A 15,855-nucleotide genomic window follows, 5' to 3' on the forward strand; every position below is an offset into this window, starting at 1 on the left:
ATAGTGTTCCAAGACTTCCTTCTTAATCTCTTCCTGACACATCCTCAATTTTTGCGACATTGATATCGTCTTGGTTCATGATCCAATTAAATTCAAAATGAAAAAGTCAAAAAAGGTAAAATTTTAAGCAAGTTTTTTTTATCTTCCGATTTTCTTTGCAAAAAAAAAATAAATAAAATAAATAAAAATGTGCTTCTCATGTCAAGACATCAACTTTACTGATTGAAGATAAGCTTACCTGATGTCATATTAATTAATCTTACCAATGAAACACAGGAATGTGGGAACGTTGTGACACTTTTCAATACCTTTGACATCAGGAAGGTACACTGATAATTCATGCTTGAGTTTAACATTTTGAGTATTTTGGAATACTGTAAAATCATCCATTTTGGTTGGGGATTTATTTTCACTGAAATTGCGGGTACCAAAAAATCCATGAATTTATATGTCCACAAAAAGATGCACAGATAAAAGTTGACATGGAACATAGCACATGTAATGGTGGATTTTATGAGCCTGATTTCTCTACAAATATGATTTTACAACCTTTCAATTTGGCAAAATTTTGTCTCTGTTCAAGGTTTACTCTAGCTAAGCTCTGCATATTCATCCTAATTTTTATGTGGGTGCAAAATCTGACCTACTTTTAAGTGCAAACAAACTAAATAACCAAAACTTTTCACTCACTAATCATTCCTGAACTGAATTCATATTTTCACAGTAAAACATATTTCTTGAATTAAATCAATAAATTCTGTGAAATTCCAAAGTTCAGCAGTAAGCTGTGTAACTAAAATTCACAGTCTGTTGGATGAATTTGCTTATAAATAATGCAAGACAACCTCCATTCTACAAATTTTGACCACAAAAAGTATTCAAATCAACAATATCAGTTTAAAATACACATTAAATCCATTTCTTGTAATGGATCCAATGTTTTAGGGTATCAAAAATGCATGTGCAATTTAATTATCCATATTCAAAGTCAGTAACCTTAAATATTTGTTTAATCTTAAGGAAACAAAAACAAAATTAATTTAAAACATGTTACAACAAAATGATACAAATGTAAAACAATCTTTTATTTAAATATAGTTTATTTGTTCCCTCTGTGAGACAGAACCAGTAAACTATGTTTAAATCAAAGTCAACAAAAATAGGAAGTATTTTATTTTTAATCAGCATTCTGTTAATTATTATTTTGGTTATCTTGTCATTTTAATATCAGCGGTTCACAAATAACAATAATAAGTTAACCCCCTGAACAGACACAGAGTTATAGACGATAATGTATTGCTTCTCATTTGGCTATCTTTAATGCTCTGAGTTTATGTGTTTTCTTCAGTAAATAAAACACAGCTTAAAAAACAACAATGGAGATGAAATTAATAATGATAAAATACAAACATCTAAATGAACAAAAAAATGTACTCACCATACTTAAATAAATGATTCATCAAAATTATAGAAATTATTACCCCTCTTTTTTTTTTATCAATTATGACTTATTTAAATATATGTATATCTAAATATGCGGTATTTTCCCCATTAATTACCTACTTATAATATCTAAGTAGTATATATGAAGAGGGTATAAATCGCAACATACTCATGCATTACCAAGGCTTCTTCAAGACCAGATCCAGATGAAGCCTCTGTGGCAGAGGCGAAACTAGTCACCGAGTAAGTGAACACCCACTTAATTGGTAACGCAGAAGTAAGTTGTAATTAATTTCCATTTCATATTTAATATTTAGTGTTTGTTAAATCGCCTTGCCTACCCTGTGGTATCCATACTCACAGCAAAGTCCCTGTTTAACACCCACTTACTTACACCCGACGTTGGCTCCTTCCTTTTGAAGTTATAATATCTAAATAACAACAAGGGAAGATAACTCTAAAAGCGACATCTTAACAAGACACCATAAATTACTGAGAGGTGTCCTGGCCTGGACAGTAATTTCTGAGAAAGTTTTTTTTTTAACTCTCCATCTTTATTTATTAACTTAACACACGTCCTCATCCCTCCCCATCAACTTTAAAAGAATATCAGAATGACAGACTATATAGGTAAACTTTTATGATGAGTGAAGTGTTGAATCTTTTACAACAGAAATACAAAGAGGTATCACACTAAGCTTTGTGTATGTAAATATCAAAACAATAGAACCAAATTTCAGTAATAACAAAAGTTCAGAAAATCTTTAAAAAAAAATTGCTGCAAACAAGTCAAGAGTTGTTTTGTTATCAATCATTCACCAGTTCACTATCTCTGTTATGGACAGAGATATTAACTAGGACCTCCTTGCCTCTGCTTAACAGACTATATAATCCTGAATCGAACACAATTCTCCTATTTTCAAAAACATACCCCATGTAAAACAAAACTTTTAGGCCGCTTTCGTTTATGCAAACAGGTTCATCAACATTACAAATGTACATATATATTTCAGGCATGAATCATGCAGATCTCTGCATATAAATACAGATTTTGAAAGATTTTGTCAAGGCTAGTCAGTAAGCAAAATATCAACAATAGATCCATTCTTTTTTCATCAATTAACAACCCTGATCTAACTAGTCAAACTCTTACGAAAATGTGGCTCAGGTGCCCATAACCACAATTTTCAAACAAGGGAGATAACCAACTCCGTTCCAAGACACTTTTTTCACTGACTGCTAAGGGAGACAACCTTCTACATTTCAAGACAATTATTGTACCAGACTTCTATTATCAGACAAGGGTGATAACCTACCCCATTCTGAGTCTAGATGTTATTCCAGGCCTCCATTAACAGACAAGGAAAAGAACTTTCTCATTGTTCTCCAAGATCACCATTATTAGATAAGGGAGGTAACCTACTTGATTCCAAGTCTAGGTGTTGCCCTGGGCCTCCAGTATACGTGAAGGGAGATAAATATTACAAGACTAGGCGTTCTCTTGTACCTCCATTTCTAGGTAGTCTATTATGAGGTCTGGTCTGTCACATTGCTGGTGGGCATGGTTTGGTATACTGGCATGAGGATCAATTCTAATAAGGTTACTTGTGGAGCCATTAGGTACATATGGACTATCTACCTTGCTTCGTCCTGTCAATGCTTCTGGGTAATAGTTATAGGCTGACATCAGTCCCAGTGAACCATGCAAGGCTGATGGATGGTGATGTGTATGCAGTGCAGATGCACTTGCATTGCCTGCTGAAACCAAAATAGCTGCAGCATCCCGAGCCTCCTTTTCGATCTGCTCATGCCAAATTGTATTTAAATGACTAGGTATTTTGTGTTGCTCAGCAGGCATCAAGGAATCAGGATGACTGGCATACTCTGGTCGCGATTTTTCTTGAATTCTTGCTGGAGTTTCAGTATTTTCACGTTTTTTCATACCAAACTGCTTCTTCTGCAATCTGACCTTCCTCTCCTTAATTGGGTTGATTCTCATGCCTTCTGATGGCTTCCTGGGGTCTTGCTCCTTGTTATAAAGACCCGTCATTTCTGCCAGCCCGTCAAACACGCTCCCTTCCACCTCATTGGGGTGATTGTCTACCAAATGTTCCCTGAATTCTGTGACCTTATTAGTTCCAAATGGACAAAATTTACATGGATAGATACAGAGTCCTGCATGTTTCTTAGTTTTGACAATATGTTTGCGGATGTTCTCGTGTGTGTTACATGAGTAATCACAGTAAGGGCACTTGTATGGCTTAGATCCAATATGGATCCGCATGTGACGCCGTAGATGCGTACTAGTACCAGCTTTATACGTACAATACTCACAATGGAATTTCCTCTCTCCAGTGTGGGTCCTAGAGTGGCGAAGCAGACGATTTTTGGTTGCAGCAGCATAACCACAAATATCACACAGGAATGGTTTTTCTCTTGTATGGGATCTCATATGTGATTCTAGTTCATTGGAGAAATAGAAACTCCAGTGACAATTATCAAATGAACATTTAAACTTGCGTTCCCCATGTCGCCGCATGTGATTATTGAGCTGTTTCTGCAGGTAGAACGCCTGGCCACATATATCACACATAAATTTTTGTTTGCCAGCTTTCTCCATTTCATGTTGTAACATGTGTTCTTTGTATGAAGATATTTTCTTGTATTCCTTCCCGCACTCCTCACATTTCCTCTCTGTTAAACCCATGTGACCCAATAAATGGCGTCGCAGCGAGAGAGCCGAGATGAACCCAAAATTACAATAGCGACACATGAAGGGTTTGTTTCCTGTGTGGAGACGTAAATGTTCTAGTACGTGTTCCTTTTTAAGATTCTTATTGCACACTGGACAATTGACTTTTTCTGCGCGGTCTAGATGTTCCACACTTTTGAGATAATCTGAATACATCTTACTGGTAATGTCCTTGCCACCGAGCTTTTTCTGTAATGCTTCCTCAGAGTTTGGGTGGAGATGGTACACCTCCATGTGGAATTGTTTCCATCCCTCTTCAGTGAAGCGGTGCTTACAGATTTCACACTGATAAATACTCTGGGTATTCTTGCCTTCCACTTCCTTGAGGTTTGTCTGATGGAGCTTGCTCTGGTTGTGGTGTTTGAGGGCCTTTTGACTGATGAAAGTCATGTCACATATGTCGCACACAAGAATATGGTTGGAATGTACAGCAATGTAGTGAGGACGAAGGTCCGAGTATTTCGTTACGCTGTGTTCACAATGGTCACACTTGTAGATCTTGTTCTCGGCCTTCTTCTTGTTCTTTCGCATTCTCTTGGCTGGTAATGTCCGTATGATCAGTTTAACGCTCCGCTTTAGACCCGATATGTTATTGTTAGTGGCAGTCAGACTTGGATTTACGACCTCAAATTTATTGACGCTCTTGTTAGCTGATGGTCGGTATTGCTGACTCTGCTCATTTCTAAGGTGTTTGTCTCCTTGAAGGTGACGTTCGTAAGAGTATTTGTCCGCAAGGGTTTTATTGCAGATATCACAGTAATTTTCACTGCTGATGTTATGCTGCCTACTTATGTGTAAGTTCAACACTTTGTACGACTTGAATTCTTTAGAACATTCACAGCACTTATACTTTCCATTTTCTTCGACCTTGTAGCTTTTCCGTTTTAGTTCTGCTGCATGTTTATAATGAATGTGGCGCTTCATATGTGTACGTGAGTGAGTGATTTTATCACAGTATTTACATTTAGTGCCCTGGAATTTTTCCTTTATAATGCAGGGTTTGTTCCCTTTCTTAAGTCCATCTATGTGGGACTGTCTGGAATCCATATGATCCCTCACTGCATTATTGTCATGACTGACAAACTTGCACAACGTACAAATCAACTGTCCACTGAGTTTCTTAATACGCTTCATGTGTACTGCAGTAGCCAGATGACTGCGTAAATCTTCATCCCTGTTGAAGTAAAACTGACAAGGGCTACATTGGAAAGGACTGAGCCTTACAATGTATTTGTTGTACTGTTCCAACACACGCAGAGTATCTGGGTGACCCTTGGTGCGATTCCTGTGGTATGCTGACAACATGTGACGGGCCAACACGTACTTACTGTAGAACTTTTTATCACAAATCCAGCACACTAGGACTTCTGATGGCAGATTGATGGGCTCAGGTTCTTCCTGATGCCCAACATCATTATTCTCCACTTCTTCTTCATCTTCATCAGTGCTACCATCGCCATCATTGCCATCATTATCTATAGGATCAATGTCATCACCACCATCTGACAATTCAGCCTTGTTTCCTCTGTCGCTGCCCTTGGGTGATATGGCCAAAGCCATGGCATTTTCATCCTCCTCTACATTCGTAGGTTGATCCTCCGTTTCAGCCATCATAATAGCTGCACTAGACTCTCCTTCTTGGTCAGCACTATCTACTGGTAGGCCAGTAGTTTTGTACTCAGGAATGTTACTGTTAGCAAGAGGCTCTGTTTGAGAGTCGGTGGTTGGAGAGTCAGACTTGAAATTCTCTTCTACACTTTTGATCTGAGGGATACTAAGACTCTCCCCAAGTCCTAAGCCTCCCTCGGAGTCGTTGTCATAACATTTTCCTATGATGACATTTTCCTTATGCTGTTTACCTGTACAGTGACTGGAGTAGGAGAACCTGTTCTTAAAGTATATATTACAGGCCGTACAGAAGTATTCCTGCTGACTCCTACTCTCAGTAATGGCAGGCCTACCTCTTTTTTTCTTGTCAACATTAGGACTGGATTTGTTCGGTAACAAAGAGTGGCCTGGCTTCCATTTCCCACCTGTAGTGCGACCTGGCCTATATTTACCCCCAGAACTGTACGGGCCTTGACCTGGTTTCCATTTCCCCCCAGTCTGCCGATGACTTTGACCTGGTTTCCATTTTCCCCCAGTCTGCTGGTGAGATTGACCTGGTTTCCATTTCCCCCCACTCTGCTGGTGAGACTGACCTGGTTTCCATTTGCCTCCAGACTCCGGGCCTTGTCCAGGTTTCCATTTTCCCTTTGTATGATTGTGTGGCGGTCTCCATCCATCATCCGAGTCTGAATCGGAAAATGCATCCTCAAATAAATCATCTTCAGAGAAGGAAAAGTTCATGTCCTCATCATCACTGAAATTTAGATTATTCAAGATGTTTGATATAGGCAGGTCGTTGGTAAGACTCTCATTGTTGCCACTAGTAACAGTATGACTCAAACTAGGGCCAAGCATAGTGTTCTGTGGTTGACTCTTACTCTGCAGAGCAAGTGAAGAGAAAAAGTCTTCAGGCCTTTCTCCTGATGTCCTGGAACTCATTATCATATTAGGGTCAACAACACTGCTGGAACCTGGACTAAAAGCATCTGGGCGAAAACTTGAATATTCGAGACTTGTATCTACTAACACTGGATTCTGAGATGAACTACCGTGAAGATTTGAAGATGAAGAGAGCAGATGGTTAGAAGATCCAATGTCAAGTTGTCCTGTGGTTGATATAGAGCTTTTAGTCATCACATTGGAAATTGCAAGACTGGTAATATGATTTCTACCAACAGCACTGGAACTGAAGTCCTGAGCTTGTGTTTCCGATATATTTGATAAATCTTCACGGTGACCCATGTTTCCTGACATCTCTCCGTGACCTCCATCTGACCTTGTAAAAGCCAAGGTTGTATTCGTTGAACTTTGCGGTTGATCCTGCAGGCTGATTACAGTTCCAAGATCAATATTTGACTTGCCACCGTTCTGCATGTTATCATGGCGATTCTCCGCCTGACCTGGATCCTGGACTAAACTGCTGGACCCTGTGGCTATCTGTTGAACCGGTTCAGTAACACTGGTATTTGGAGGCTTGACATTATGATTCTGCTGTTTTCCAGGGCAGTCATATTTTTTGTGGTTGACATAGTTGAGGAGACCAACAACTGTGGAATGGCACACCAGGCACATGTGCATATCATAGAGTTCACCCCCATCCATAGTTACACCTGTAAACAAAAACCACTGTGTTAGTTCTAGACATGTAATACAGCATAGTATATCAGTACATTTAAAGCGACTATAATGTTAAAGAACACTACGAGAAAACGATATAAAACGTTCTATTTTCCAAAAGTATGTTACAAAACTAAGACTTTCTGTTAATTACTAAAATTAAAAGTCACTGCAACCATTTTTATTGATATCTAAAAACTAAAGAATGTAAACAGTGCAGTTATGATCTAATTCATACATTAACGCTCGTAACCCTGATGCTGCGCATGCGTATAAGCCTAGAAAGAACAAATATAGCTGACACAAATACAAAAAGGCGACAAGGACCTAAAAGTTACGTTACAGAAATTGCCAGAAAGCGTAAGAGGAAGGAGTCAGACCAGAAAAGAGGACAGGCAAGAATTTATATTAGACAGGAGATCGATAGATGGTGAAAGATGAAGGAGGATCTTGGACTGAATACGGATTCGGAATTTGCGAAGCTGCTGCTTGACTGGTTAGCTTAACGTCAGCCCTATCATTATAATGTATCCACCTGTCATTGATTATAATCCAGTATCCAGTGTTTGATGTGTGAATATGTTATGAACAACACTACTAAAAGTGTTATCTGATAAATGTTGAATGAAAATAGTTGTGTTATTCGCTTGAATTTACTATCAACAACGTGTGTTTGTTGTTGACTGCAAGGTGGGGCCCCATTGCGGGTATTCGTTCTAAGTGTAAAAATATGATGGTACTGGTGTTACTGCGAGATTATCATTATTATCATTATTACATTCTTAATGGCCTGTAAACACATAAAAGGTCATTAGGGCCATCAAACGGTAAAATACACAGGGATCCAAAAAGAAACAATATTAAACAAACCAAAAGGTAAAAGACAAATGTTAAAAATCTTAAATGGGTATGTTAACACAACAGATAAAAATGGTACGTCATAGTCTATTATATAGACCAACATCTTTCAGGTAATGCAGAATTTTACAAATCTCAACAGTTTCAAGAAAGGATTTTAGACATGTAATGTTATGATAAAAACATTCTCGTGTAGACAGAAGGTCAATGCAGTCCAGTAAACTATGTTTAACAGTGCTTACTGTGAAAATAATGACCATGATGATAAACACAACCTTCATAATAAAAACATAGACATATGTTGAGTGGTAAACAATATCTATTAATGTGTACAGACAAAGTATCAATTCCCATGCATTTCTGCACAATGAGTTTTTTCTTTTCCGATTGTAATTACCCCCTTTGGGGCCCCACTAGTATAGCCCCCCCCCCCCCCCCAACTGACATAGACAATTCTCACATGACAAAGCCAAAACAAAACAAATTACTAAGATTGATTGTTAAAATTATATATATTATAACACTATAGAATCATTTACTGCAAACAAGAATTAGCAGAAAGGTGCAAAAGCAAGTGTCATACATAAAACATGTGTGTTTGTTTACACTTTTCTCGCAATCCATTTTTCCTTTGCGGCAGAAGTAATTGACTTTGTCATGTAATAAACCAAGCATGAACAAAAATAAATAACAGTCAAGATAAACAATGTTCCGATGCCGAAAATATGTACAAAAACAACAAATTTGACGTTATATGCGCGTGTATTGCTTTATGATGGATATATTTTATTATTCATAAGTCAAATTCTCCATTTCCCTATGTTGAAATCTAAGGTAATAGCTGCTTTAAGTCTTCACTGATATTGATAACAGATTCTTCAAAAGAACACTTTCATATGCAAAACCATATCTGCACTTTGCATTCAATTAAAGGATGCAATCTAGCATTTCCTTGTTCTGTACTCGTATACACTGAACCTTCATACCAGAAAGTAAGGCAATAAGAACAAGACAATTAAGGTAAATTACAGTCTCCCTGCCCACTCCCAGACCAACACACTACCACACCACCACACCACCACACCACCACACCAAGGAGAATCCCTACACCTGCCCACTCCCGTACCAACACACCACCACACCACCACACCAAGGAGAATCCCTACACCTGCCCACTCCCAGACCAACACACTACCACACCACCACACCACCACACCACCACACCAAGGAGAATCCCTACACCTGCCCACTCCCGTACCAACACACCACCACACCACCACACCACTCCCTGACCAACACACTACCACACCACCACACCACTACACCACCACACCAAGGAGAATCCCTACACCTGCCCACTCCCTGACCAACACACTACCACACCACCACACCACCACACCACCACACCAAGGAGAATCCCTACACCTGCCCACTCCCGTACCAACACACCACCACACCAAGGAGAATCCCTACACCTGCCCACTCCCTGACCAACACACTACCACACCACCACACCAAGGAGAATCCCTACACCTGCCCACTCCCGTACCAACACACCACCACACCACCACACCAAGGAGAATCCCTACACCTGCCCACTCCCTGACCAACACACTACCACACCACCACAGCAAGGATAATCCCTACACCTGCCCACTCCCGTACCAACACACCACCACACCACCACACCAAGGAGAATCCCTACACCTGCCCACTCCCTGACCAACACACTACCACATCACCACACCAAGGAGAATCCCTACACCTGCCCACTCCCGTACCAACACACCACCACACCACCACACCAAGGAGAATCCCTACACCTGCCCACTCCCTGACCAACACACTACCACACCACCACACCACCACACCAAGGAGAATCCCTACACCTGCCCACTCCCGTACCAACACACCACCACACCACCACACCAAGGAGAATCCCTACACCTGCCCACTCCCTGACCAACACACTACCACACCACCACAGCAAGGATAATCCCTACACCTGCCCACTCCCGTACCAACACACCACCACACCACCACACCAAGGAGAATCCCTACACCTGCCCACTCCCTGACCAACACACTACCACACCACCACACCAAGGAGAATCCCTACACCACCACACCAAGGAGACTCCCTACACCTGCCCACTCCCTGACCAACACACTACCACACCACCACACCAAGGAGAATCCCTACACCTGCCCACTCCCTGACCAACACACTACCACACCACCACACCAAGGAGAATCCCTACACCTGCCCACTCCCGTACCAACACACCACCACACCAAGGAGAATCCCTACACCTGCCCACTCCCTGACCAACACACTACCACACCACCACACCAAGGAGAATCCCTACACCTGCCCACTCCCTGACCAACACACTACCACACCACCACACCAAGGAGAATCCCTACACCTGCCCACTCCCTGACCAACACACTACCACACCACCACACCAAGGAGAATCCCTACACCTGCCCACTCCCGTACCAACACACCACCACACCAAGGAGAATCCCTACACCTGCCCACTCCCTGACCAACACACTACAACACCACCACACCAAGGAGAATCCCTACACCAAGAATGAAGTTCCAGGGTAGGAGATAGAACCGTGACAATCATTTCCTTTGAAGTAGGTCAAAGATCAAAATATAGGTCAGAAGACCTACTTTTGATACATGACACCAAGGTAAATCTATACCAAAGTATGAAGTTCAACAGACAGAGAAAAGATGAATGGAAGGACGAAAGACAACAAAGCAAAACTATAGTCCTCCCCTCCTCTCATCTGCACATACACAGGAGTATATTTATTGACAGTGGACCAACATGTCTGGGATCTGTGGACATATTCAGGAGTCTAGCTATTAACAATGGACCAACATGTCTGGGATCTATGGACATATACAGGAGTCTAGCTATTGACAACGGACCAACATGTCTGGGATCTATGGACATATACAGATCTAGCTATTGACAATGGACCAACATGTCTGGGATCTATGGACATATACAGGAGTCTAGCTATTGACAGTGGACCAACATGTCTGGGATCTATGGACATATACAGGAGTCTAGCTATTGACAGTGGACCAACATGTCTGGGATCTATGGACATATACAGATCTAGCTATTGACAACGGACCAACATGTCTGGGATCTATGGACATATACAGGAGTCTAGCTATTGACAATGGACCAACATGTCTGGGATCTATGGACATATACAGATCTAGCTATTGACAACGGACCAACATGTCTGGGATCTATGGACATATACAGGAGTCTAGCTATTGACAATGGACCAACATGTCTGGGTACAATAGACATATACAGGAGTCTAGCTATTGACAATGGACCTATGTCTTTAATACAAGGAACTACTGATATACATAAGAGTATAACTATTGATGGTAGATAAACATGTCAGGTATGAACAGACATAGGGTTTTTTCTAATTTTCTTTTATAAACTGTCAGTATCTGGAGTGTGCAAAGTCATACTTCAAACAAAATTACTAATGCCTTTTTATAACCTAAATCTAATAACGAATATCTGTGTGATTTATTGTAGAAGACATGTTAAGAGTTACCCATTGATCATGAACCGGATGTTGATTGGTATGTATACAGACACAGATGACAAAATGATTCATTAAATAGTCAGTAAAATATCTCAATATTTTTACAGTTTTTGTAGAAATCTCACTGTGTATGTGTGTGACAAATTCCTTCTGTTATTAGGCATTTATCAACAAAACAAGTTTAGCACCTGTCAGTGGTCTGTTAGAATTAATTAGTGAAATCTAGAGGCAATCAATCCTAATCCAGGTGTCATCTCCCACAGGCTAACACCATCACTTATATTGACGTCATACACTGTGTATGCCAAACATTTACTATTTCCATTTTTTCCCCTCATAACTCTGCAGACAACAGCGCAACTGTTGTTTCCTGTGAAAAAAATATATATGATGGGCCTGAGGACCATAACCTTTAACCTGTGACCTTATTAGCAGCTGGGTTATATGGTGTCTGCTGCTGGACGTTGATACATGCACTATGTCATGTGACATGTATTTGTTATCTTCCTTAGTCTGACAATGTGACAGATATTTGTTGTTGTTTCAAATAGCAAAGCTTTGTAAATATATACAATTGACCACACCCACTTAAAACTAGTATCAGAAAAGAAAATTATGACCGTTACTTGTATCAGAAAAAAATATGACCGTCACTTGTATCAGAAAAAAATATGACCATTACTTGAAGGGTTGGTTAATTATTTATATCAAAAATGCTGTCAACATGTTACAACCTTTCATCTATACACACAAGACATGACTGTGTTTCCCTCACCTCTGATGTAGTGGTGACAGTTGTACTACCAATCACCAATGTCCTGTCCCAGTCTCAATGCCAGCCCACTGAAAAGAGACAATTAACATATCACTGCATTTGTTGAAATTAAAAAATCCTCCTAAGATGCCAAATGATTGTCAAATGTGTCCTTTTTTGATAAATATATCATATATCTTACCAACCATCCCCCTGCCACCCTGGTTTATACAAATATATTTACTGCTCCAAATGTCTCAACTAAATTATCTTTTTCAAAACTGTTTTACCTATAAAACTGTGGTGATGCTTACATTTCAATCCTGTTCCAAGTAACATGATTTATAATCAAAGGAAATTCAATTGTAAAATAGGCTAAATTACAACTCTGAGAGATTCAGGTAATGAAGACTGATCTGTCTACAGTCTAATAATCTGAAAGTAAATCTCTTACAGACATATCTGTCTCTGAACTCCAACAACTTCTAATCAGTCTCTTTTAATTTAGATTTCTGAACTCTTAAAACTGTCTTATTATAACAGTATCAGCATTAGTTGATTGACATCAGTGTTATCATATCTTAAAGCATGTTGATTAGGTACATATATTGACTCAATCAGTTATCTATTAAAATTTCAATTCTATTTTCACTGACTAGTTGAGATGTCCATAAAAAGGATATAGATATACTATATTTAGTATATACTATATCATGTCATATCACTTATCTAGCTATGCACACATGAAAATAAACAAGCCAAAAACTTATGTACCTGGAGTTACTTCCCTTCACAGTGCTGAACAAGTATGTTTTAAATTACACTGATGCCTTCATATGAGTTACAGAAAATGTAGACAATTACTTCTGTTATTTGGAAATTTCACAGCTGTCTTATTTTTGTTCAACCATTGCTTAATGAATTACATACACTACCTGGATGTGAAATAGAGTGATAAACTTATGGGTGGCACTTTTTCCCTGTGATTAGTAACATCACATTTCAAATATCACTACTGACTCTGTCTAAAAACTGTTTTCCATTAATTCTATTAGACAAGCTATATATTCTTATGATAAAAAGTACCAGCTTGTTCAAATCTACTTCTAGTCAATATAGTAAGTCATATCTGCTTGATTGGCCCTTATATTAATCAGTTGTTTTGTAAGAAGTTGTTCATGTTGTTCATGTTATGAAGTGAATAGAAAGAACAACCTAAGTAAGCTTTTCAAATGATGGAAAAAAGTTAATTCTGGAGTTCCAAATAGAATCAGCTATTACAAAAGAAGCCGATACAGAATCCTGATTATAAACTAATAAATAACATATGATTATCAATTTGTGGTGTAAAATGATGTGAAAAAATAAGATTTAATTTCCTGATACACTACTTACTACCTCCAGATTTGTTAACATCCCTGAGACACTACAAAAAGCAAACTCTGTTAAAGCTCCTGAGATATCACATTCCTGAGGAAACAACCAAAAACAACAATGGTTAACATTCCTGAGATGATAGAGACTTCTGTTAACATTTCAGAGACACGAGAGAAAGTGACCTCTGTTAACATTCCTAGGGCATCACATTCCTGAGACACAGGAGAAAGTGACCTTTGTTAACAAGCCTGAGACATGAGAGGAAATGACCTCTGTTAACATTCCTGAGAAAGGAGAAAACGTAACCTCTGTTAACATTCCTGACACAAGAGAAAGTGACCTGTGTTAACATTCTTGGAACATCACATTCCTGAGACATGGGAGAAAGTGACCTCTGTTAACATCCCTGAGACATTACATGTGACCTTCTGCAACACTAAAGAAAGCAAACTCTTTAACATTTCTGAAATGACACATACCCGATACACTGTAAAAATTGACCTCTATTGACACTCCTGAGGTTTCCCACCTAGAGACAATACAAGAAGTTAAAAAAATGACTTTAATTGCACACATGAGTCAGGAAAATATAATCTGTTATCACTCTTACGACATTGTATCCCCAGAGACACTACAGAAAGCAACCTCCATTAACATTGATAAATGTACAAAACTGAAATTTCATCACTTATTGAATAAGGAGTTAAAATGTACACTGATAAAAAGCATAAAATATACTTTACATTATGATGTGAAAGTTAATAAAACAGGTCAATTAGCTCCAACTAGTTTAGAATTCCCTTCTGCCTCAACAATTAAAATGCATGTTCCTGCCCTAACTTTGGCAAGCCCAGAACCTTTTTCATATAAACAGTTCATTCATTTCAAATTTTGTGGTGTTGGCCACACCAAGTATAAGCTCTACAATATTAAAAAGATTTGTTGGAGATATAGAGCCTCGGTCATTTTCGTCTTCCAGGCAAGTTGAATGAAAGTTTTCCACACAAACTTGGTTCCTTGACCATGTGCATGATGCAAAGATAGTATTTATATATTCATTGTATCTATTTATTCAATGTAAAGAGAAACAGTTAAACTTCATGTCTGGTTTCATGTCACCTCCCTTAAACTGTTCACTGTGCTGGTATCAAATATTTAATGTTTTAATAGTAGGGTCTTACGTGTGGTGTGATTCAGTGTGATGGGTGGGATTGTGGAATTTAATATTATAATGACAGCAAGATAAGGGCAAAAAGGGTTGTACTGCATCCGTATGTGTAAAATCACAAATCGTCAAATGAGGTCATTGACCTATTGTCAATCACCATTTTGCCCATATATATTAATAGTGATACGGTATACGTGAAAATGTAAACTGAAAGTCAGAAATTCAGCGTTATACATTCAGATTTATATTATAACATGGACATAGCAGTGTTTGTTTTGGTTGAAAAACATACGATACAGAGGAAATTGTCCAACAGTCGCCAGTTTAAATGGTATTTTTAGAAGCATTGTAGGGATTGTACAGATAAATTACCTATGCTGTCTCATCTATGACAGTAAGCTACACACAGACATAGATTACCGACGCTTCCATTTGGTTGCATCACAGATAATCTTGCATTTTGATGTAAAGTTCTTGTAAACGTTGAGAAAGCAATACCGGAAATATGGCAACATCTACCAAAGTGCGCATGCTTATCGGATTTCACCTACGACCGGAGAATATTTACTTCCGGGTGAGTTTTGGAGGTTGGTTTGAGCAGTGTGCTGCTGTTTTTCTTGACATGCGGTACTTTTAAATAACGGTTGACAACAAAAACTGATGGCAGTGGACGATTAA

The 15,855-nt window shown here is 39.0% G+C and overlaps 1 protein-coding gene across 1 annotated transcript; it reads right to left on the reverse strand.

Moving 5' to 3' along the window:
• Positions 1-1,439: 1,439 nt before the first annotated feature.
• Positions 1,440-15,627, reverse strand: LOC132559322 (uncharacterized). Its single transcript, XM_060223934.1, has 3 exons — positions 15,550-15,627; positions 12,654-12,721; positions 1,440-7,413 (listed from the first exon to the last, which is right to left on the reverse strand). Exon 3 carries the CDS (start codon positions 7,403-7,405, stop codon positions 2,933-2,935), a length of 4,473 nt encoding a protein of 1,490 aa, XP_060079917.1. The 5' UTR covers positions 7,406-7,413; positions 12,654-12,721; positions 15,550-15,627; the 3' UTR covers positions 1,440-2,932.
• Positions 15,628-15,855: the final 228 nt, after the last annotated feature.

This window comes from Ylistrum balloti, unplaced genomic scaffold, assembly GCF_031769215.1.
Source record: "Ylistrum balloti isolate Yb309-2 unplaced genomic scaffold, AGI_CSIRO_Ybal_v1 Utg370892, whole genome shotgun sequence".
Classification (NCBI taxonomy): Eukaryota; Metazoa; Mollusca; class Bivalvia; order Pectinida; family Pectinidae; genus Ylistrum; species Ylistrum balloti.